The sequence below is a fragment of the Aspergillus wentii genome, assembly GCF_001890725.1.
Source record: "Aspergillus wentii DTO 134E9 unplaced genomic scaffold ASPWEscaffold_4, whole genome shotgun sequence".
Classification (NCBI taxonomy): Eukaryota; Fungi; Ascomycota; class Eurotiomycetes; order Eurotiales; family Aspergillaceae; genus Aspergillus; species Aspergillus wentii.
Window position 1 is genome coordinate 1,350,790 of NW_024467835.1, and position 21,244 is coordinate 1,372,033.

At 50.2% G+C, this 21,244-nt stretch overlaps 8 protein-coding genes across 8 annotated transcripts; 4 read left to right on the top strand and 4 right to left on the bottom strand.

Moving 5' to 3' along the window:
- Positions 1–799: 799 nt before the first annotated feature.
- ASPWEDRAFT_171964 (uncharacterized protein) lies at positions 800–1,165 on the top strand (the record flags this gene model as incomplete). Its single annotated transcript, XM_040830868.1, has 2 exons — positions 800–897; positions 952–1,165. 2 exons carry the CDS (start codon positions 800–802, stop codon positions 1,163–1,165), a joined length of 312 nt encoding a protein of 103 aa, XP_040688811.1.
- A 380-nt stretch (positions 1,166–1,545) lies between these two features.
- Positions 1,546–4,362, top strand: facB (C6 transcription factor FacB/Cat8; the record flags this gene model as incomplete). The annotated part of the gene is made up of 5 exons (XM_040828084.1): positions 1,546–2,035; positions 2,094–2,407; positions 2,467–2,744; positions 2,801–3,158; positions 3,214–4,362. The coding sequence occupies 5 exons, from the start codon at positions 1,546–1,548 to the stop codon at positions 4,360–4,362; spliced, it is 2,589 nt and encodes an 862-aa protein (XP_040688812.1).
- Positions 4,363–5,861: 1,499 nt separating this feature from the next.
- Positions 5,862–8,642, top strand: tktA (transketolase tktA). Its single transcript, XM_040837276.1, has 6 exons — positions 5,862–5,985; positions 6,168–6,310; positions 6,372–6,456; positions 6,511–6,805; positions 6,860–8,223; positions 8,286–8,642. The coding sequence occupies exons 1-6, from the start codon at positions 5,935–5,937 to the stop codon at positions 8,397–8,399; spliced, it is 2,052 nt and encodes a 683-aa protein (XP_040688813.1). The 5' UTR covers positions 5,862–5,934; the 3' UTR covers positions 8,400–8,642.
- A 243-nt stretch (positions 8,643–8,885) lies between these two features.
- On the bottom strand, positions 8,886–10,314 carry ASPWEDRAFT_110764 (spermidine synthase; the record flags this gene model as incomplete). The annotated part of the gene is made up of 5 exons (XM_040828206.1): positions 8,886–9,166; positions 9,387–9,624; positions 9,687–9,831; positions 9,918–10,098; positions 10,284–10,314. 5 exons carry the CDS (start codon positions 10,312–10,314, stop codon positions 8,886–8,888), a joined length of 876 nt encoding a protein of 291 aa, XP_040688814.1.
- A 414-nt stretch (positions 10,315–10,728) lies between these two features.
- On the bottom strand, positions 10,729–11,742 carry ASPWEDRAFT_183247 (ubiquinol--cytochrome-c reductase subunit 8). Its single transcript, XM_040831971.1, has 4 exons — positions 11,686–11,742; positions 11,510–11,535; positions 11,145–11,322; positions 10,729–11,052 (listed from the first exon to the last, which is right to left on the bottom strand). The coding sequence occupies exons 1-4, from the start codon at positions 11,715–11,717 to the stop codon at positions 10,998–11,000; spliced, it is 291 nt and encodes a 96-aa protein (XP_040688815.1). The 5' UTR covers positions 11,718–11,742; the 3' UTR covers positions 10,729–10,997.
- A 227-nt stretch (positions 11,743–11,969) lies between these two features.
- phb1 (prohibitin subunit PHB1) lies at positions 11,970–12,885 on the top strand (the record flags this gene model as incomplete). The annotated part of the gene is made up of 2 exons (XM_040833049.1): positions 11,970–12,293; positions 12,367–12,885. The coding sequence occupies 2 exons, from the start codon at positions 11,970–11,972 to the stop codon at positions 12,883–12,885; spliced, it is 843 nt and encodes a 280-aa protein (XP_040688816.1).
- A 294-nt stretch (positions 12,886–13,179) lies between these two features.
- Positions 13,180–14,553, bottom strand: ASPWEDRAFT_183249 (25S rRNA (uracil2843-N3)-methyltransferase; the record flags this gene model as incomplete). Its single annotated transcript, XM_040831972.1, has 1 exon — positions 13,180–14,553. The coding sequence occupies one exon, from the start codon at positions 14,551–14,553 to the stop codon at positions 13,180–13,182; it is 1,374 nt and encodes a 457-aa protein (XP_040688817.1).
- An 895-nt stretch (positions 14,554–15,448) lies between these two features.
- ASPWEDRAFT_171971 (putative cell wall proline rich protein) lies at positions 15,449–18,160 on the bottom strand (the record flags this gene model as incomplete). The annotated part of the gene is made up of 1 exon (XM_040830869.1): positions 15,449–18,160. One exon carries the CDS (start codon positions 18,158–18,160, stop codon positions 15,449–15,451), a length of 2,712 nt encoding a protein of 903 aa, XP_040688818.1.
- Positions 18,161–21,244: the final 3,084 nt, after the last annotated feature.

Genomic DNA, 21,244 nt, shown 5'->3' on the forward strand with positions numbered 1-21,244 from the left:
TATTGCCCCAGGTTTTCAGATCCATATCAAATACAGCGTCCCAGGGAGGTCCAGAACCCAAATTAAGAGTCAAGACATTTCCACATCTTCATCTTGTTGGGACGGGCCCACTGTCTACCTAGGTAGTTGACTCCGTCCGTCATTATCTCGGCCAAAACTCGCTCAACGCGGTGCTTTTTTCTCGGACAAAGATCGCTCTTGCAGCGGTCTCCACTTTGAGACACGTATTGCTCGAGCATCACGAATGAAACAGGACTGAAATCAAAAACTCAAAATCCAACTTGGCCAAGTTTTGTCCCGTCCTGTTCTATCTTCATTTTCGTGTGTGTGAATTGTTCTCCTCCATCCAAGACTCCGATCCCCCGCGATTCTCCATGCCCGCTATGCGCGAACGGCGGGGAAGAGGTCAATGGCCAATCAGACTTCGCAGAGGCCCGACCAGAGAGACTCGGCATGGACTTTGGGCTCATATCCCGGCCATATCACAGACTCAAACAGTGCACAGGGTGTGGATGCTTGCATGTGCAAGTACCATTCCCACCGGAGATGCCAGTCTCTGCGAAGTGGGATGGCTGTCCTAACCTGATCTGTTCAACGGTGTCATCCCCGTATCAACAATTCCTTCGGTTATCACTGCCAGTGCTATCTCCGAAATGCAGTGCGGACTGCGGAAATGTGGAGGTGAAGCAATTTGTTCTGTGTCCCATGGACTTGAAGGATCTTCACGAGCCCCACATGCCCAGCCCAACGGGCTAAAAAGAGAATACACTTTTGCTGCTTTGCAAGTGATGGACACACAATGATCCTCAGGATGCGAGCACTACCTACCCTACTAGTCGATAGTGCCAGACTCCCAGCCAGCGCTTTCAACACCAAGGCAGAGTTTCTATCATGGCTGTGAACTGGAGGACACGACTGATTTATGCATCATCGTCTGACTCGTAGCGTTAGAGCCCCTGGTTATTCTCTCTGCGACTCCCTCATCTATCGCCCGGAGTCACAGGACTCGGTATTCCGTCAATACCCCGTGTACGCACGTATTGTTCCGATTTTCGCACCCGCACCCTGCTGGTCGTATCCATACCGTACCAATACCGAGGCCTCCCCAGAATTAACGAATCCACGGCTGTCGGGTGGACCGGAAAGTGTAAATCACAATCGCTGATTGGCCCATCCCGGCTGCCCCCCGGTCGCTGTTCCGCTGTCCAGCGCCCCTGGCCGGTCATTTCAAGTAAGAATCGCCATGATTACCTACTCGGCCTCCAGGGTTCGATCGTTTCTCCCACTTCCCTCCCAATAATCCATTTGCCTCCGTGTCCTTCTTCTTGCATTCCCCCTACTTCTCTGGAAGTTATACGAATTATTCTTGGGATTTTTGTCACTTCACCAGCTCTTTACTCGTTGAAAGGCCGGTGATCTCGATTCACACGATATACACTTGTACACCCTCGTTCGGGAAAGCAACCGAAACCCCCGTTGCGAATTCGGGGTGAACACGAACAGATCGATACTGGTGGCGGTCGACGCCGCAGGACCTCCCCCACGATGCCTGGAATTCTTCCTATGAAAGTGATCAAGGTGGGCAACAACTCGCAAAGTCGGATTGCCCAAGCCTGCGATCGGTGCCGCAGCAAAAAGATCCGCTGTGACGGCGTCCGACCATGTTGTTCCCAATGCGCCAATGTTGGGTTCGAGTGCAAAACCAGCGATAAGCTTAGCCGTCGAGCATTCCCCCGTGGATATACAGAGTCGCTGGAGGAACGTGTGCGGGCGCTGGAGACAGAAGTGAAGGACTTGAAGAGTTTGTTGGACGAGAAGGACGAAAAGATCGATGTGCTGTCCCGGATACACTCATTCTCACCACCAGCGCAGCAGAGACTCAATGCCGCTGCACGATCGCCAGCAGCCTCGGAGGCAGCCAAGTCACCCACTTCGACCGACACAGCCGAGGGTGTTTTTCAGGTTCAACAGGCCTCGCGGTCAGAATCAATAGATGCCCAATCTACCGGGCTTTCTAGTACCAACGGTTTTGCGGGTATGTGATGGTTTACGCTCGGAAGAAACAGTTTGATAAGCTAATAATTTTTATCCAGATACTTTCACAGGCAGACTTAAGAACCAGGGAAGACTGCCGTCAAGTGTGTCGACGCGAGCGCTGACCGCATCGCCTCCGGCAATTTCTCATGCTCGGGCCAACCAACCCATTCAAACACCACCTCGGCTCGTGTCTGATCAGCTCATCAACATATTCTTCCAGGAATGGGCGCCTCTTTACCCGGTCGTTCATCGTCCCACTATTCTCAAAGCATACGAACAATATCTTACGAACCCGGAATTTTTGCATGGAAATGCTCATGACTTGGTCCAGCTGAACTTGATTTTTAGCATTGCTGCTCTCTCGTCAACTGTAAGTTTCGCAATGGACTGAATCTATCTAATGTCCAAGGCTAACGTTTTCTCCCATAGTCGAGGACAAACCAGGACCCCACCTTCTTTGAGGAGAACTGGTCTTCCACACTTGAAACCCTCTCAAGCAATATTTCCATGCAGACCTTGCAATGTCTTGTTCTTGCTCAGATCTACTGTATGACCAAGGCAGAGTACCAAGGTCTATTACGCTATCGGAGCCTGGCTGTTGGCTTGTGCCATCAGCTGCGACTTCACCAAAGCCAGAAGCACTTCTCAAACCCTCTTGTGGGTGAGGCACGGAAAAAGGTTTTCTGGTCTCAATATGTTCTTGATAGGTATGGCACTCTTATATACATGGCTGTTGGTCTGTTCATAGTTCTGATGCTTATAGATTCGCCGCCGCTTTGACGGGCTTGCCGATTCTTCTGCGTGAAGAGGACGTCCTTACTGAATACCCAGAGGACGTTGACGACGAGAATATCACCGAGACGGGCTTCTTGCCAACACTCCCTGGTGAATCCACCCGACTGTCGAGCGCGATTGCACTTTTCGCGGCATCGAGGATCTTGAATAAGGTCTTGGAAGACTTGTACCCCTCAGAATCCGGGTATGAGGTCTGCGTTTCGAAGATGCGTGCAGTTGCAAGTCAACTGGATGACTGGGTTCAGAACCTGCCCGCTCACCTTCGGCTCGAATTCAGTCAAGATAAGCCCAGCACAAATGTTACAAGTAGCCGGTCGCCACTTCTGGTGAGTATACATGTGAACAATCATGTTCTTACGGTGACTAACCAAAATCTTCTAGTCCCTTGTCTACTACTTTATTCGGTCCTTGATCCATCGCCCAGCCGTCTGTTTTGCCGATGAAACTATTAGCTCGCCTTCTGTTCTCGCCGTATCTGACTCTAGCAAGCACATCATACAAATCATGCAGCTACTCGACGAGAGACGACTTTGCCTTTCTGTCAGCATCAACCGGAGAGAGCTTGTTTTGAACTGCGGCCTTGGTCTTTTGTGGCAGAACATTGGTTTGAAGCGGGATAGCAAGCTGGTGAAGGAGAGCCAGAAATTGCTCAGCGCCGTCACTGAGCAGCTGGAATCCGAGTCGTCATCGGCTGCCGCGGAATTCAGCGTGTTGGCCAGTCTCTTTATCGCTTTGGATAGCAGCAAACGCGGGACTAAACATCAGGAAATGTCGGCCCCGTCGCAGAAGCCATCGAAGTCTCCTAAGAACCAGCAGTCTTCGAGAACACCAGCTCAAATGGCCGCGGGCCAGTCGGCAAAACCAGAGTCGACATCGCGCAGAGCAACAATTTCAGGCGCCAGTCCCTCGGTGGTGCACCATCACATCCGGTCAGCCAGCCGAAACAGCCTTACTTCGCCGTTGTCCGACCAATACCACCACCTTTCCCATTCGCCGGTATATCCCGCCTCTTCCGGTCTGGGACATGACCACGCTCGAGCCATGTCTTGCTCGGCACCCTCAGATGCCGGCGTCGGAGCCATTACTATGGCGGATTGGGAATTCGTCCTGAGCGATATGGACCGTGGATACTCGAACATCTTCACGGGAATCTATGGCGGCAAGGAATGCGGAGAAGACAGCGGTCCCTTTGCATCTTTGACTGCCGAGTATAGCCAGAAGCCGGACTCGGTTCCCTTGCCGACGTCGCAGAGTGATCTGCAAGGCCTGTCGCCTGAGGCATGGTCTGCTAGCAGCAGCAGCGACATTCCACCCAACCAGGAGATGTCAGCACAGAGTGTTCTCAGCTATTCAGACGAGAGTCTGGGCAGTGTGGAACCCAGTCTCCCATTTGGAGATCTGCCGTTACAGACCGGGGATCGGCATGCCGGTGTTTTGGATCCATTCCAGGGGATCATGATGCCAACCGCTGAGGAAGAAATTGACGAATTTGGATTGGCCGGTGGTTGGGATCGACGATTGGCCGTTTGAGTTTTTTGTGCCCTTTTTTACCTTTTGATTTCAGGAACTGGGAGTTTTGAAATGTGGAAATTGGAATATTTGAATTTTGGGTGGAGCAAGGGATGGTCTTTTTTTGACTTTGTTTTCTGATGATACCTGATGGAGTTGTCTGGGGGATGGGATATATATTCTGTTGGATATCTGGGTAACTCCGTATATATAGTCAACTCTTGGTCTCTGCCATGTGGACATAAGAGAATTATGCAGTAATTGATGATTTATGTGATAAATTATTTATGACCTTAAGATTTGTCTCTAGGAAGAAGGCGGGGTTGTCATATCTGGATCATCATGACAGGACGACAGAAGCCCGAGGAACTCGATGCCTGTCAACGGTTACACCATGAAGATCTAATCGGAAGTCATCAAGGTGGAAATCCAAGCAGCGGCGACACAATGCGGCATTTCCTCGGATTGACCTGATTGGGAAAACCGTGACTCTGTACGGAGCACAGTGTACCTACCGTGCATAGCACATACTGTAGGTAGTTAGATAGCGCAAGCGAAATGACCTCATACCCAAGCGTCTCGAAAGTGTCTCGCATTGAGGACTTATCGCCAATTTATTTATCCCATGAATAATCCTTAGTCAAGCTCCTCGGAGTGGAAAAGGAGGGAAATAATGAGGTGAGCAAAAAGCGTGCGCGGAGCAGCGTCCTCCGGGACCCAGAGGGAAAATTGACCGTTGTTCCGTTAGTCATTTCGACCTTCTAGAAAGTCGACCTGGCAACGGAGTCGGTTATGTCGGTTTTAGATGTGATGATTATCGAAAATGATATTGAGAATGGAATTGGAATTGGAATGGATTCAGTGGTTTGGAGGAATTGGATGAAGCCAGCTCAGCAGTCGATCGACAAGGGTCTGGGGTGCTGCATATGATATCTGAGGGGTAACTATTCCATTGATAGAGTAGAATACATTAAAGAGGATAACAGAACATATACATATAGAACACTGGACTGTCAGTATATGTAAATAGACTAACTAGATATGCTATGATTAAAACAGCACATTAAGTTCAAATCCCTTCAATCGCCGTCAAATCGATATGGCAAAACTCCGTTGGGGATGAAGAAATGAGGGGCATTTGCCGTCGAGGGCATTGACGCAACAATCCATTCATGCCATCAACCTGCAACCATTTAATCAGTTTGGTAGAATAATAATCTTTCTTTTAAAAAGCTACTATTATAATTGTTCTTTTTGTTACTCTTCATCTATCCATCTCTCCTGGTGGACTGTCATTGACAATCGAGCACCCGGTGAACGCAGCCCCACCATCAGACATCATTGCCCCCCCACCCCGTCCAGCTCAACCCCTCCAAGCATTCCTTCTTCTTCCTCTTTTCTCTCCCTCATCTCCTCGCTTTTCTTTTCTTTTTCTTCTCTTCTCCATCCTCCCAGTCATCTTCTACCTTCTTTCTTTGTTAAGGCTGGTTGAAGAAGGAAATCTAATTTAAACCCGTTCGTCCCCCCCTCCTCTCTTCCCTCTTCATCCACTCTTCTTTCTTCTAACCATCTGTCCATATTAGAACCGCAATCATGGCCTCCGACTTGGATCAATTGGCCATTAACACGATCCGTGTTCTCGCGGTATGCTCTTCCCTTGTCTTTCCTTGTCTCTCCTTCCCTTCCATCGTCATTCGGCTGCGTCGGACCACTATAGTCCGGTGTCAGCCTGTGCTGCAAACAGCTGTCCCCGAGAGCAATAAACCAGCTATCATTGCTATTCGACATTTATCGGCTTCATCGTATGCTAATTGTCTTGTCTCCAGGTCGATGCCACCTTCAAGGCCAACTCCGGTCACCCCGGTGCCCCTATGGGCATGGCCCCCGTGGCCCACGTTCTGTTCAACAAGTTCATGAACTTCAACCCTAAGAACCCCGACTGGCTCAACCGCGATCGTTTCGTTCTCTCGTATGTTTGATTTGTTCATCCTGAGTATCAAGAGTAGCTGCTGATGCTTTCATTACTACAGCAACGGTCACGGATGTATGCTCCAGTATGCTCTGCTCCACTTGTACGGCTACGACGTCACCATGGACGACCTGAAGAGCTTCAGAGTATGTGCATACCTTGATTATCTAATTGACCGATAGATCTAACAGAAATTGTAGCAACTCGACAGCAAGACTCCCGGTCACCCCGAGTCCCACGACACCCCCGGTGTTGAGGTCACCACTGGTCCCCTCGGTCAGGGTTTCGCCAACGCCGTCGGTTTGGCTATCGGTCAGGCTCACACCGCCGCCGTCTTCAACAAGCCCGGCTACGACCTGGTCAACAACCACACATACTGCTTCTTCGGTGATGGATGTGCTATGGAGGGTATTGCCTCCGAGGCTGCCTCCATGGCCGGTCACTTGAAGCTCGGCAACCTCATCTGTATCTACGATGACAACGGAATCTCCATTGGTAAGTTCCGATATGGAAAATCCCAGTTTCACACAGCTTGCTAATTTAACCTAGACGGTGACATCAAGTGTGCATTCACTGAGGATGTCATGAAGCGCTTCGAGGCCTACGGCTGGCACATCGAGCACGTCAAGGATGGTGACAACGACCTCCAGGGCATTGAGGCTGCCATCCAGAAGTGCAAGGAGGTCACTGACAAGCCCTCCGTCATCAAGCTGACCACCACCATTGGTTTCGGCTCCAAGCTCCAGGGTACCGGTGGTGTCCACGGTAACCCCTTGAAGGCTGACGACTCCAAGGGTGTCAAGGCCCTCTTCGGCTTCGACCCTGAGCAGAGCTTCGTCGTTCCCCAGCAGGTCTACGACCTCTACGGCAAGCACGCCGCCGAGGGTGCTGCCAAGGAGCAGGAGTGGAACCAGCTCCTCCAGAAGTACGCTTCTGAATACCAGGCTGAGCACGCTGATCTCACTCGCCGTCTCGCTGGCAAGCTCCCCGAGGGCTGGGAGAAGAGCCTCCCCACCTACAAGCCTACCGACGCTGCCATTGCTTCCCGTAAGCTGTCCGAGGCTGTCCTCGAGAAGATCCACGATGTCATCCCCGAGCTCCTGTCCGGCTCTGCCGACTTGACTGGCTCCAACAACACCCGCTGGAAGAACGCTGTCGACTTCCAGCCCCCTGAGTACGGCATTGGTGACTGGTCCGGCCGCTACCTCCGTTACGGTGTCCGTGAGCACGCCATGGCTGCTGTCATGAACGGTCTCGCCGCCTACGGCACCACCATCCCCGCTGGTGGTACTTTCTTGAACTTCGTTTCCTACGCCGCCGGTGCTGTCCGTCTCGCTGCTCTGTCTCGCGTTCGTGCCATCCACGTCGCTACCCACGACTCCATTGGTCTGGGTGAGGACGGTCCTACTCACCAGCCTATCGAGACTCTGGCTCACTTCCGTGCTCTGCCCAACTGCATGGTCTGGCGTCCCGCTGATGGCAACGAGACCAGCGCTGCCTACTACGTTGCTCTGACCTCCAAGCACACCCCCAGCATCCTCGCCCTCACCCGCCAGAACCTGCCCCAGCTCGAGAACTCCACCATCGAGTCTGCCATCAAGGGTGGTTACGTCGCCGTTGACGCCCCCAATGCGGCCGTCACCCTCATCTCCACCGGTTCCGAGGTCAGCCTCTGTATCGAGGCCGCCACCTACCTCAAGGAGAAGCACAACGTCGTCGCCCGTGTTGTCTCCGTTCCTTGCTTCGAGGTCTTCGACTCTCAGGACAAGGCCTACAAGCTGCAGGTCCTCCCCGACAACATCCCTGTCATGTCCGTCGAGGTCTGCTCCACCATGGGCTGGGAGCGCTACTCTCACGAGCAGTTCGGTCTCAACCGCTTCGGTGCCTCTGGCCCCTACAAGGAGGTCTACGCCGTAAGTTACTTTTCCAAATCGGATGAAATCACATTAGATCATCTGGCTAACAATTTATCTAGAAATTCGGCTTCACTCCCGAGGGTATCAGCGAGCGCGCTCTCGCTACCATCGACTTTTACAAGGGCCACACCGTGCGCTCGCCCGTCAACCGTGCTTTCCAGCAGATCCTGTAAAAGCTTGGTTGTAGCGGTGTCATGATATCTTCTTTTGTTTAATTTCGGTCATGTTTATTATGGGCAACATGGGACGAGGTTGATCTCTGCGGAAACAAAAAAATTATACCACAACTTCCCTGAGAGAAGTCCTATGAGTTTTAACGAATTTTGTTCTTTTTTTTTTTTCAAAAACTTTGTTCTTCTCCCTATTTGATTGATCTGGTATCTTCTAGATTTAGAGAGATGAATAGAATACCATGAGTTCTAAGATTCACGGTCTGACGTAGCGAGATCTTTCATTACAGTAAACACTAGAAGTAGAAAAAGACTATCGAAATACTTTGATTGTTCAAATGTGTAAGTCACGGGACATGTCAAAACTAAACCCTTGGTCTGTTTTATTCGTCATCGTCAAGTCATCAATAATCCACCACTGAATAATCTAAAATGGAAACAAGGATAGTTCTTTTTTGTCTAATCTTCTAAGACAAGAAAACCACACATCTAGGAAGACAAAGCCTTGCGGGCAAAGTTGGGCAGGACAAAGCTGGCTCTGTGGATGTCCTGGTTGTAGTAGCGGCAGAGACGCTCCTCCTCCTCGCGGGACCAGGAGCGGAGAGGCTCGCGGACGTTGCGGCTGGCGTCCTTGCAGCAGACCATGAAGCCGATCTGGCCGGAGGGGTAGGTGGGGATGGTGGTGTAGGCGTATTCGGCGACAGGGAAGACTTCCTTGCAGGCCTTGCGGAGGTTGGCAATCAAAGGAAGGTGCAACCATTGGTTCTCGGCTATAGGGTAAAACACGAAACCCAAACCGATCCCGAGGAGAGGGAGTCGGGTGGTTTGGGACGTAGAAAGATTAGCTCGGATGGACTTTTCCATTTAAAAGTCAAGAGAAATAACGGGGTTTGAATAGTAGAAAAGTAGAGGATTCGGACAGGAAGGGAAAGGAGAGGGGCAAATATAGATGGGCAGGGTAGAAGACTGAAATGAAAGGAGACGAACAACCTTGGGTGGTGATGACACCTCCCTCACGCAGAGCGCCGTTGAGGAGCTCAAAGTAGGGCTTCTGGAAGAGAGACTCAGCGGGACCCTCGGGGTCGGAGCTGTCAGTGATGATGACGTCGAACTCGTTCTTCTTCTCCTCGAGGAACTTGAAGCCATCGCCAATGTGCGTCTTGACCTTGTCGTGCTTGTAGCCGATGCTCATGCCAGGGAGGTACTGCTTGGAGAGACGGATGACAGCCTAGAGTTTTAAGCTGTTAGTTCTCTTGCCGCTTATTTTCAAAAGCAACGGGTGTCATCTACCTCGTCAATGTCGCAGAGGACGGCCTCCTCGATGTCGTGCTTGATGACCTCACGGAGGACACCACCGTCACCACCACCGATAACGAGGACCTTCTTGGGGTTGGGGTGGGAGTTCATAGCCAAGTGGGTGATCATCTCCTGGTAGCTATTGGTGGTCACTCGTTAGTGCTGGATTTTTTTCAAGAAAAATAGAAAAGAAAATTTCAAGCACGCAGAAATCTCAAGACGTACGAGAACTCATCTCTCTCGGTGCACTGGATGACGTTGTCGAGAACGAGAACATTGCCGTAGTCGCTGCTCTCGAAGATCAGGACATCCTGGTACTTGGACTTCTCGTGGTGCAGGATCTGGTTGACCTTGAGGCTCATGGCCTGACCGGGCCACATGTCCGACTTCTCGGAGAACCAGCCATCTGAAGAGGATAGAAGTTAGCTTTGATCAATTGATCATTATGGCAATGGTATTATGATGAGAATTTCCATTTCAATCAATATGAAAGAATTGGTGCCGTGAAGCCCGCGACAGATCCGTCGCATGATGCTGAAGGCGGGGTAGCTGAAAAGTGTGAGGAGGGGTGGAAGAGGAGAGTCGACATACCCTGGATCGTGGGGTGGGTGATTTCGCTCATTTTGACGGAATGGAATCGACGAGGAGAAGTCTGAAGGAGGGGACGAAAAGGAGGATGGAGAGAAGAAAAGCGAGAGCAGCGGAGGAGAGAAGAAGAGGAAGAGAAAGAGGAAGGGAGGAAGAGGCGCATCGTAGCGGGCTATCGCTGCTTGTGGGGGTGCCCGATTTTTCTCTGTTTTTTGCCCTTTTCTGGCTGCGAACGTTCGGCCAGTCCAAATGCAGCAAAACAAACGCGCAAATCGTCGGATTATACTAGCTTATATTATTATGCGGTTCTATATAAGGCAATTGATTTGCAATAAAATGAGTGGTTTTCTGAGGGATTATTGTGACATGTTGCACTGTTACGCTGTACCCCGTACTCTATGCCTCCATGCTACAGCCAGATGATAACAAAATAACTCAAGAGATCAATCACGATCAACTAATCATTGCAATTTAGATAATATAGAGTTCTCTATTATACCAGTACGTAGTGGAGATACACTGAATATCTGGATTTAGTGTATATCCAGAGTAAATACCAGCTTCCACCAGTGGAAATATTGAAACCAGTGAAAACGCTCGAGATTTTCGATTGCCGTCTAGTTAATGTACAGTGCAATCAATCAAGGACTCCTCCATCAGAACCCGGGCCATCCATATGTCCCAATTCTCCAATATAACCCAATACCTGAACTACATTTATTCCTCACCACCCTCGGCAAGACGGCCGGGCTTGGACTGCAAGTAGTGGTTTCTAAAGAAATACATCTGTCAGTCACCTGCAAGCAAATGTCGTTTTCCGACAGCGACCACAGCCTCTGAAAGACCGGGTATGCCATTTCATACCTCTCAACAGCCCAGTTCATGGCGGCGTAGGCGGCGACGAAGGGGGGAACGACGTAGAGGACCTGGTGTCTGCATCGGCGGAAGGTGTTGAAGATGGCAGCGTTGAAAGCACCGGCCAAAGGTCTCTGTCTGTTGGGGGACAGAGAGTAGCTGGCAATGCGCTGGGGGGTAGGGCAGCCTGCAACGGTGAAAACGGCATCAGCATCCGCCAGTATTTCAATATTCTGTGTCTCTTATATTCCAGTATTCAAGAACGATCTCCAATCCAATTCTCAGTCCTTTTGGGGGACTTGAAATTCAATTGGCAATAGCCTCGATTCTATTGGCGGTCGTCGTTTTTCGGATTCGAGTTCGATTCAACATACCCAATTCACCCCAGCCACCGATGTAACTATACACAATCCCAATCGTCAGCACATGATTATCTTATAACCGTATAACGGCTCAAAAAACCCCTAGTGGAGATTGTCGCGGTCGTAACCGGCCACCGAAAGGGCTGATGAAACCGAGCCAGACCGCAACGCAAAGACGCAAAACTCACATTCCGTTCTTAGGATCAACAGAGCCGACCATTGTGAAGGTATTGAATGAAGAAAATGAACGACGGTTCAACGGGAATGCGTGCAGCAAAGAGTTTGGAGAACGAGGGAGAGAGAGGGAGAGAGTCGACGTCGGGGCAAAACGGCGAAGTTGGAGGTTTGGCGCTGCGGCCGGCGCTAGTCCGCATCGGGACAGCATGCGAAAAGCCCGACATCATCAAAAGAAAGCACCGCGAGAGCGACGCCCATCACCATCACACTCAATCCCATCTCCCTTTCCCACATCATGGCGGCAAACGGTCTCTACAACCTCTACCGGTTGGCCATCCCGGCGGCCACCGGTGTTATGCTCCTCAACAACTCCCTCTACGACGTTCGAGGTGGTACGCGGGCTGTCATCTTCGACCGGTTGTCCGGTGTCCAGGAGAAGGTCGTTAACGAGGGCACCCACTTCCTGATCCCCTGGTTGCAAAAGGCCATCGTCTACGATGTCCGCACAAAGCCCCGTAACATCTCCACCACCACTGGAAGTAAGGACTTGCAGATGGTCAGCTTGACCTTGCGAGTCTTGCACCGTCCGGATGTGCCGAAGCTGCCGGCCATCTACCAGGTATGTGCATATTGAATGGTCCCTCAAGAAGCTTTGATGGAGTGTAGCTTTTAATCTGACATATCTACTCTAGTCTTACGGTACCGATTACGATGAACGTGTCCTCCCCTCCATCGGCAACGAAGTCCTCAAATCCATCGTCGCCCAGTTCGACGCAGCCGAACTGATCACACAACGAGAAGCCGTCTCGAACCGTATCCGTACCGACCTGATGAAGCGAGCATCGCAGTTCAACATCGCTCTGGAGGATGTCTCCATCACACACATGACCTTCGGAAAGGAATTCACACGCGCCGTCGAGCAGAAGCAGATTGCACAGCAGGACGCCGAGCGGGCACGCTTCATCGTCGAGCGAGCCGAGCAGGAACGCCAGGCTAACGTCATCCGCTCCGAGGGTGAGGCTGAGAGTGCCGATATCATCAGCAAGGCCGTCGCCAAGGCCGGTGCCGGCCTCATTGAGATCCGTCGTATCGATGCCAGCAAGGAGATTGCGCAGACACTGTCGGGCAACCCGAACGTCACCTACTTGCCTGGAGGCGAGAGCAAGGAGGGTGGAAAGAGCACCAGTCTTCTGTTGGGTTTGAGGAATTAAAGGGCTTGTCTGTAAACTAATGAAGAGAAAGGGGAAAAAGAAAACAAAATACCGCTGGTTTAATCTCCGAGATACCGATGTATCATCTGGATTTGTTCTCACGGATATGGGAACTTGGGCGTGCGTGATCTGATCCCCCCTGGGCGAACGTTATGTTGTATGGTTGTTCCTACGCCTTTTTTTGTCGATTGTAGCAATAGCATCTCTATTCCTCTCTGCTTCTCGGAATACTTAATTCGATAATCACATGGTATCATCAATATCTCATATATCCACCCGTAAAATATCCCCAGCTCAAGCCAACCGACGGTATATATGAACCTGAAACCTCATATCCTCCAAACCAGCTCCTTCACCCACTTCATATCCCAACTTGGCCGCATCTCTCCGCCACCACCGCGAATCCTGAGAATAGATCCGATCCCACTTCCCTGCCGCAACAGATAGAAGCGTATGATCGAGTAAGAACTTCATGGGGTAGCTTCTCTCCTGAGGCTTAGATTCGGCTCCCTCCTCCGCTGATGCTGCCTCTTTAGCCTTCCCAAGTTTCAACGTCGAATAACTTCCCGGACTGTCAACCACGAGAAGCACAGTGCCTGGCTGAAGGAGATCAGTCATGCGGAGTAGGAATCCCGTCGTCTTAGCCATTGATGTCGAAAATAACTCATTCAGTGTAAACATCAGCGTAACCATGACGGTCGACATGTTCTGGTGGAGTAATAGACCCTTCAACTCATCATCGGGAAGTGTGAGGATATCCGAGCGGTTAAAATCAACCGTGAACCCGGCACTGTTTTTCTTCGTTGAATCGTCTTCTTCACTCTTCTGCGGGATTAACGGTGCCGGATGGCTCCTGGTACCTGTCACAGCCGGCGACTGGATGGTGGTCGACAGTCTATCCACGACACTCGACCAATCTGCAATATCAACGGCCGTGACAGCGAGATTGGGGATCTGAGCTTGTTTCTTTGCTGTAGTCTTCTCCTCTTTAGATTCATCATCATTCAAAGAAACAGCCCCAACGCCCTCCCCCAATCCATCCACACTCTGACTCAACTTCATCCCATCCACCAACTCCCTCCAAACACCCGCAAGAGCCACAATCTCAGCTCCCGCCCCTCCCCCAATACACACAATCCTTCCATCTTGCCCCTTTGCAGAGTCAGAGTTAGAGTAAGAACCAGTCCCAAAAAAAGGCAACGCCCTCAACACCCCCTTGAAGATCCCCGCATAGCCCAGCGCCCTCGTCGCACTCCACCGCAACGCATACGCCCTCAACAACTCCTCATTCGCATCTGTAAACGCAGAGTCAAAGTCACGGTTATACAGATGCGACTTGATCGTTTGGATGAGCGGCTTGATATCCAGCTGTTCTTCCTGGTGGGCGGTGCTGGCTGTTCCTGGGCTGTGAGAGAGTAAGGCTGATTTGAAGACGTTTAGGAGGAGTTGTTGCAGTGTTGTAGGGATTGTGGATGAGAGGTTGATTTGAGAGGCATCATCTTGTTGTTGGTCTTTTTTGGTGTCTCTGTCTCGTTGGTTGTGGGTTTTATTTGTGTTATTACTGCTGGGGAGTTGGCGTTTGGTGGGCTGTTTCTTGTCTTTGGCTGGTGCTTGTTTTTTGGTGTTTGAGGGGCCCTTTTTTGGACCGCTGGATTTTGGTGGTGCCATTTGTTTTGCTTTATTTTTGTATAGTACAGTTTTATATCTTGTTTTTGTTTGTTTCTCTGATCTCGTTGATCATGGATTGTTGGTGGATTGTTGTATTAACCAGAATTTTTCAAGCCGGCCCGACGTTGAGACGAAATCTCTTGACGATATACTTCAACACCAGACAACTTATCCTCAATGAGAATGACCATTTTATTTACTTTACGACATTAAATACTAAGTACGTAAATATTTTGTTGGTTCTCAAAATCGGTAACACGACCGTAGATTCAATAATTTGTGAACTGGTGGCCTCCAGGCTTGAATGCCAACGACGTTCAGATAACCCTCACAGTAAATGACAGACACCTCCAGAATCGAAGAGAGAAGAGAATAAAAAGTCCCAAAGGATAGTTGGGAGACGAGAACAAACGACGCCCTCGTGTTCAGAAGGTCGAAAAGTAAAATCGCCAGAAGAGTTGGAAATAACAAGGATAAAATGAAAGACGCTGAACGATGGTCAAGAAACGAGAAATAAATATCTTCGTCCGTATTGCAAACTCGGACATGAACGAGAGACAAGAAGAGAAATAAAAAGTAACAAGAGCTTCGTACTCTTACGCTTGAAATAACATACCGAGAAAAAGAGATTCGTAAGCTATCTCAACAATAAAGGCAAGATAAAAAAGAAGTGAAAATAAAAAAAAAGTTCGGCACCAATTCCCCAATGACCATGGCGAACAAATCATGATCAAGCTATGTACAGGAGGAAGATTGGAGGCGGGCTCTCCAGAGGCCAGAAGACTCCAGCATTTGAGGGCGCGAATCGTGCAGCGACCACGAGGTCTCTGGTATGGTGGTATTAAGCCGTAAATGCAGCCGGGAAGGGATAGTAACGGATGGGATAAGACATTTCTCATGATTGTTCCTCGTAGACAGTATGCGGGCTAGACTTGTCTTTATCTTTTGTTCGCCAGAAATGCATTAGACGGCTGATTCGGCGACCCTTCTTTTTCGTCTTTTCAGGCGTATCTCCAGGTGGCTTCTCTTCATAACTGAGCTTACTTCGTTCCGCATGTGGCCCAACCATCAACTTGGACAAGCTAGCAAGGCTTGTCCTCTTTTGACTATGGGCGTGGCTGCTGCGACGGTGGACGGCAGCAGAGAACGACGCTGAGCGATCATTGGAACCTCGACGAGGGAAAAAGGTAGCGGAGAAACGGTTCATTGTGTTGGTCATGGTTGATGCACTGCTAGTCAACGATGGCACATCCTCGATTGACGCGTGTGGGAAGTCCATAGACATATTATACGAAGGGTTCGAGAATTTGCGATCGGTTGTCGATGACGTTGTGATAGAACGAGGACCATCGGGCGAGCAACCATGGAAATCCGGAGATGGAAAAGAGGAATTTGGAAGAGAAGATCCGTTGTGGAGAGAAAAGGGAGGCATGGGTTCCAGGGGAGATGTCACCGGGCGCTTGTCAGCTGGTAAAAACCGAGGGGAAACGTCAGGGCTAGGAGGCACTGGCATTTTATGGTGCCATTCCTCTTGCTTGATAAACTCCACTGGAGTCTTTGGTTGGTTAGAGAAGGGGTTGTTCGCTTGGTGTATCTGATTAACAGCATTCTGCTGAGCAGCGGCCCTGCGATCTTCCCTGCTAGAGACTCCATCAACATTCAAATGAGGCGGTGCGTTCCTCCGTATCCCGAGACCAGCGTTCTGCGGTTTCACGTCATCGTCGGCCGGTTCGCGAGTCAGCGTATCGGAGCTGTCCTTGCTACTAGCCGATTGGTCATCGGGTTCTTTGGTTGGAGACGAGAGAGCTTGAGATGGCGGTAATTCATCGCCATTGCCATCGCCATCTATGGGTGATTCATTGGTGGCTGCGAGGAAGGCATCCTCCTCCTCTTCGTAAAACACATCGGGGTTCTCGGCCACAGAATTGCTGGAAAATCGATTTCCGATCAAAGCACTGCGGTCGAAAGGGGGCATCTCCGGAGCACTTTCCGCTCGTCGATGATAGCGCATTTCTGGGCCGACGAATTCACCCCGTCTTCCACCGCTGTACATTCGTTTTGTTGCGGCCGAAAACCCAGTGCTTGCAGTTGCAGGCCCATCGGACCGCAGATCTGGCGTATTAAACGGCCCTAAGGCTGCATCTAAATCAATAACGGGACTCAAAACATCACCCTGCTGGGTACCCTGCTCATAGAAACTCCTAGGCTTCCATGAGTTTTCCAGCGATGGTGGGGTTTCAGTCGTGTCGATAGTGGGATGACTGGACTCGGGGTAACTGGGATTGGTGGGGGTGCGCAAGACGACAATGTTGTCGTCGTCAAAATTAACGTCCAAGCCTGACCCGAAGTCTGAATTTGTCCTAGTAAGCATCGGCGGTTTAGGGCGCTGTGATTTATCTTTCTTCGAATGGTGCTTTTTGCCTTTGCCACGAGTCAAGATGGAACCGGCCCATGATCGTACTTTCTTTTGCTTCTTCTTGGCTTTGGAAGCCTGCTTTTTAGAAGACTGAGGTGAGTCGTCATCATCAACAGAGGTATCCGAAGAGGTGTCGTCGGATGAAGAAGAAAGTCGGTAATCTTCGTCTGTCGGGCTCTTTTTGCGTAAGGCTGCGTCAAGAATCCCAGCAGACAAGCTTTTATGACGGGTGTGACCGAGCGCAGCCAGCGGCCGTTTTGATGGTGACCCATCACATGGAAGATCTGTTGCGCTAAAATTGAACATTAAAGATGCATCGGCAGTCTTTGGTCGGGCTCTAGCCTTTCGGTTAGCTGGCGAAGGCGTTACGTTCGCCAGAGCAGGTTCGCTATTTCTAGCGGTGGGTTCTGGTTGAATGGTAGTCGTGCTTTCAGCAGTCTCCGAGGAAGAGCGAGGGCGATCCACAGGGAGAGAATCACCGGGGGTTGCGGGTTTGGCGTGGTGTGGAGAATTGTCACCAGTCGGCATCGGCGGCGAGGCGGGAGGCGTGTGCCGATTCAAAATGGGGGCCGATTGGGAGGGTCTAGGCATCTCATCATGCACCACGTTCTCCCGTTTCACATCTGCGGGCGTAACGGGAGCACTTCCAATGGTCGGCTTCGTGTCAAGGGCTTGTCGAATAGCAGTGAGGTCGACACTGGACACTGCTGCGGAGCGTCGATGTGCGTGGCCACGCCTCCTCCCATGTCCAGCGGTACTGAAACCGGGACCAGGAGGAGCAAGATTGGCAGGCATTGGCGTTGAGTTCTCATCATTGCCCTGGTTGGATTCCGGCACCCCCGAGCTCACCAAATGATCGCCCCCAACAAATTCACTACATCGCCGACGGTGTCCTCCCGCTCGGTTGGGCGGAGGAACTGACACGGACGGCTGAGCTGCATGTGCCGATCCAGGATTGAAAGAAAATGCGGGAAGGGGAGCGGCCGATCGGGACTCGGGTTCACGCATAGCTGGAGGTCGACTTTGGACATCATCGGGATCGCGAGCAGGAAAGACGAAAGGCGGGTTTGGCAGCGGCGCAGACATGGACCAATTTCGACGGCTGTGACCGGTAAGCCCTTGGGTCGGGGCATCCAGGTGTTGAGAGAGCATAGTCGATTGAGTCTGCGGAGGCAAGGAAATCGAAGCCATCGTCGGTCGCTGGGATAGTCAACGGATCCAAAACACCAACCTCGAACGAACGGAACGACTTTTCGGATATGGATCAGTTGAAGAGATCCAGACGCACGAAGACCTCCAGACCAAAATGACTTTCCGGAGTGTTAAATGGAAAGCCCGGAAATGTCTGTCTGGAGGTCGTCACCTTTGGAAGGGAACCATTGAAATTCGATCCAGAACCACACAGCTTGATATTGCGAAGAGAAACCTTTCCCACGGAGAGAAAGGCGAAATCAGAAAATAAGCAGTTGAAAATAAAATAAAACAAAAACAGTCGACTATATCCAACAGTCGAAGAAATCCTCGGATGGTAAGAAGAAAAGGACGAAGCAAGAGTCGAAGAGAGTGCGTTGGAACCGGTCAACGTATGTTTGTTTGCAATAGGAGAGAGTGTGTTGTTAAGGAGCGGACGGCCACAAGAGCGGGCCACGATAGATCGGAGGAAAGATTGAGGAGAAAAGAAGAGAAGAGAAGAAACAAGGTAGAGGGGGGAGAAGAGGAAGAGGAAGAGAGAGAGAGAGAGAAAGAGACTATACAAGAAGAGAAGAGAAGGAAGGGAAGCAAAGGAGAAAAGAGGAGCGAACGACAGCGGAGGATCGAGGGAAAAAGACCAATTGACAGCGCAAAAAGCGAGCGACTGCGAGGGTGGAGGCCGTAAGAAGGAGGGCCGCAGGGGATGATTGGCTGTGAGGGCGCCGAGGGGGGGCCGTACCGTCCGGTGACAATACGGTATATTCTGGGACGGTCTGACGCTGCGGAGAAGGAGGGCAATACCGGTATCTAACGGTTCTGAGGGTAATTTACGGGGAAATTGCTCTATTTCTATCATGAGTCGGTTTTATGAATGGTACGGTTCATTGGGATAATTCCCCGTCTTCCGTAGATTATGTGTTACTAAGTAGGTAAGTAGGTTAGAATACGAGTCTGGATGACTGGTGATGTGGTCAAACTGCCAAGTGCAGGACGTCATGGACTCTGCGTTGGTTGCCACCCAGATACAATCCATAAATCCCTGGTTTAACAATAAAGTCAAATGTCAATATTATCTCAGTTTATCTGACATCTTCTTCTTCCATCCAGATTCCATACCTACGGAGTACATTCCAATACAACGCCACCACCATCTCACCCGAGGCTGACTCTGACTGCTCACAGGAGAAATCACAGCCTGCCCTCATAATGGTCAGGTCTCATATTCACGGAAGTTGAGAGTTTCCCACTTCTGGGGAGGGGGGGGGGGCCACCCGGACTCCACTTGTCGAATTGATTGGTGGTAAATGCGCGGTGGGTGGATGAGTTAATTGAACTGTTCCGGAGAATGGCCCTAGGCACCAGCGACTAACAGGCCTGTACCTGAGCAGCCCGGCCAATCAATGGCGTGGGCGGGGATCGAAATCTCGCTTGGGAGTGGGGCCGGCAGAGCGCCACGCACTAGGGCGGCGTTAGTGGCTGAGAGACTCCGGAGTTGGGCCATGAGGTGCGAATCGGATGGGCAGCGGGTGATCCTTGCAAGATTTGACATGAAGGGATACAATAGAAGAAGGAGTTGTACTCCGTAGAGTACTTAAGCTAGGTAGTCGAAGGAGTATAAGAGTGTCTCTAATAATTGGAATCATTCTCCCTGTCTGTTCCGACCTGTTGTCCCAACAAGAACAAGTGACATTTAGAGCATGTCGTCTCAAACACTTGGCCCTTGTTACTTGGTGTACGTATTCGGATACTTACATATTTACATACAAGTGCACTATGATGATTCTATATATGGATAGGACCTATCTCCAGGTAGTATCACTATTCCCCCATAGGATGATGATCACACGGGCGATTCGCTCTACTTACGTACTCTTCATCCTGCATAAACACCAGATAATCAATCAACACACCTGCAACAGAATCTCGTCAGAGTCATCACCCATTATTGATAACTAATTGCCATCAATTCCAGCCTGAACATCACAATCTATGTATTCCTTCGCTCCGAAACTTTGGCCGACGATCAGGTTCCCATGCAATGCCCCCATGGCACTATCCCCAACGCAGCCTAGCTGTCTCCGCCTTGTCAAATTGGCGCCTGTTGTATGGCCTGTGATTGGCGGACAGCTGAAGTTAAAGCCCACTGCCGACGCCAGGGGAGTAACTGTGTTTCACAGCAAGTTAGCCGTAAGTAAAATAAAATCAAATCAAAGAATAGCAACACATGAGTGCAAACGTGGCAAACAGCGCTGCGGGCGATCATTGGGTGTTTATTGATTGGCTCCAGTGGCTAGTATCTCTAGTGATCTATTTATACTGGCGACACTCTTCAATAATCATCAATAGAACTGTCGGCAGAGTAGAGTACAAGTGTCAAATAGCTATACAGTATTCTCCAGCTATACAGACACTCTCTAGCTATACAGTATCTCCCTTTCCTTGACAGGATTTGGAATTGATCTCTCAACCGAAACCGCATCGAATGTCTCGAGCTTAATTGTGTCTCTGTGCAATGTTATCAATAGGCCACGTTCAATGCAAGGGTCTAATAAAATAAAATAATCACACGTTTTATTATATATCAAGTTAATATTATTTAATTCAATATAGCCAAGCCACATCAAATGAACCCATTGTCTATTACCCACGGTTCATCCGGAAATCATCCATATCTAGTTTCTATTTTGCTTCTTCCAGAACTTCCTCGGGAACAGATCCAATCCCATGGAAACCCCCGATTCGGGCAATCCACTCCACTACCTAGGTCGAGACTGTTCCTTGGATCGTTGCCTTTTTTCCCTTGCTAACCTAGGGGGAATTTATTATTGTCCCCAAAAAAAACAGATCATACTTACGGCCAAACCCGATCATGATGTCAGATTCAATATTGGATCCATGGTTGGGTGCAATTTATGATCATATTATGATGCATGTGATGATTTGGTTATGATTATGATTATACGGTGTGCTCTGTATGAAATTAACCTACGTCACATATTCTGCTCACAGTTTCGAGTTTCGAGCTGCAGCATATACTGTACCTGTATCTGTATCTGTATCCTACACAAGTATGCTCTTATTCTC

Bases quoted from the DNA above. Each gene is read 5' to 3' on its own strand.
- ASPWEDRAFT_183247 (XM_040831971.1), bottom strand. From the start codon at position 11,717: ATGGTCGGCTCTGTTGATCCTAAGAACGGAAT. The intron at 11,323-11,509 runs GTATGTTGAATC...TCACCGTTGCAG, and splicing joins CGGTGGCTGGGGTGAATTGG to GCTGCCCTACCCCCCAGCGC. The intron at 11,053-11,144 runs GTATGAAATGGC...GTATTTCTTTAG, and splicing joins ATGAACTGGGCTGTTGAGAG to AAACCACTACTTGCAGTCCA.
- tktA (XM_040837276.1), top strand. From the start codon at position 5,935: ATGGCCTCCGACTTGGATCAATTGGCCATTAACACGATCCGTGTTCTC. The intron at 6,311-6,371 runs GTATGTTTGATT...TCATTACTACAG, and splicing joins CGCGATCGTTTCGTTCTCTC to CAACGGTCACGGATGTATGC. The intron at 6,806-6,859 runs GTAAGTTCCGAT...AATTTAACCTAG, and splicing joins TGACAACGGAATCTCCATTG to ACGGTGACATCAAGTGTGCA.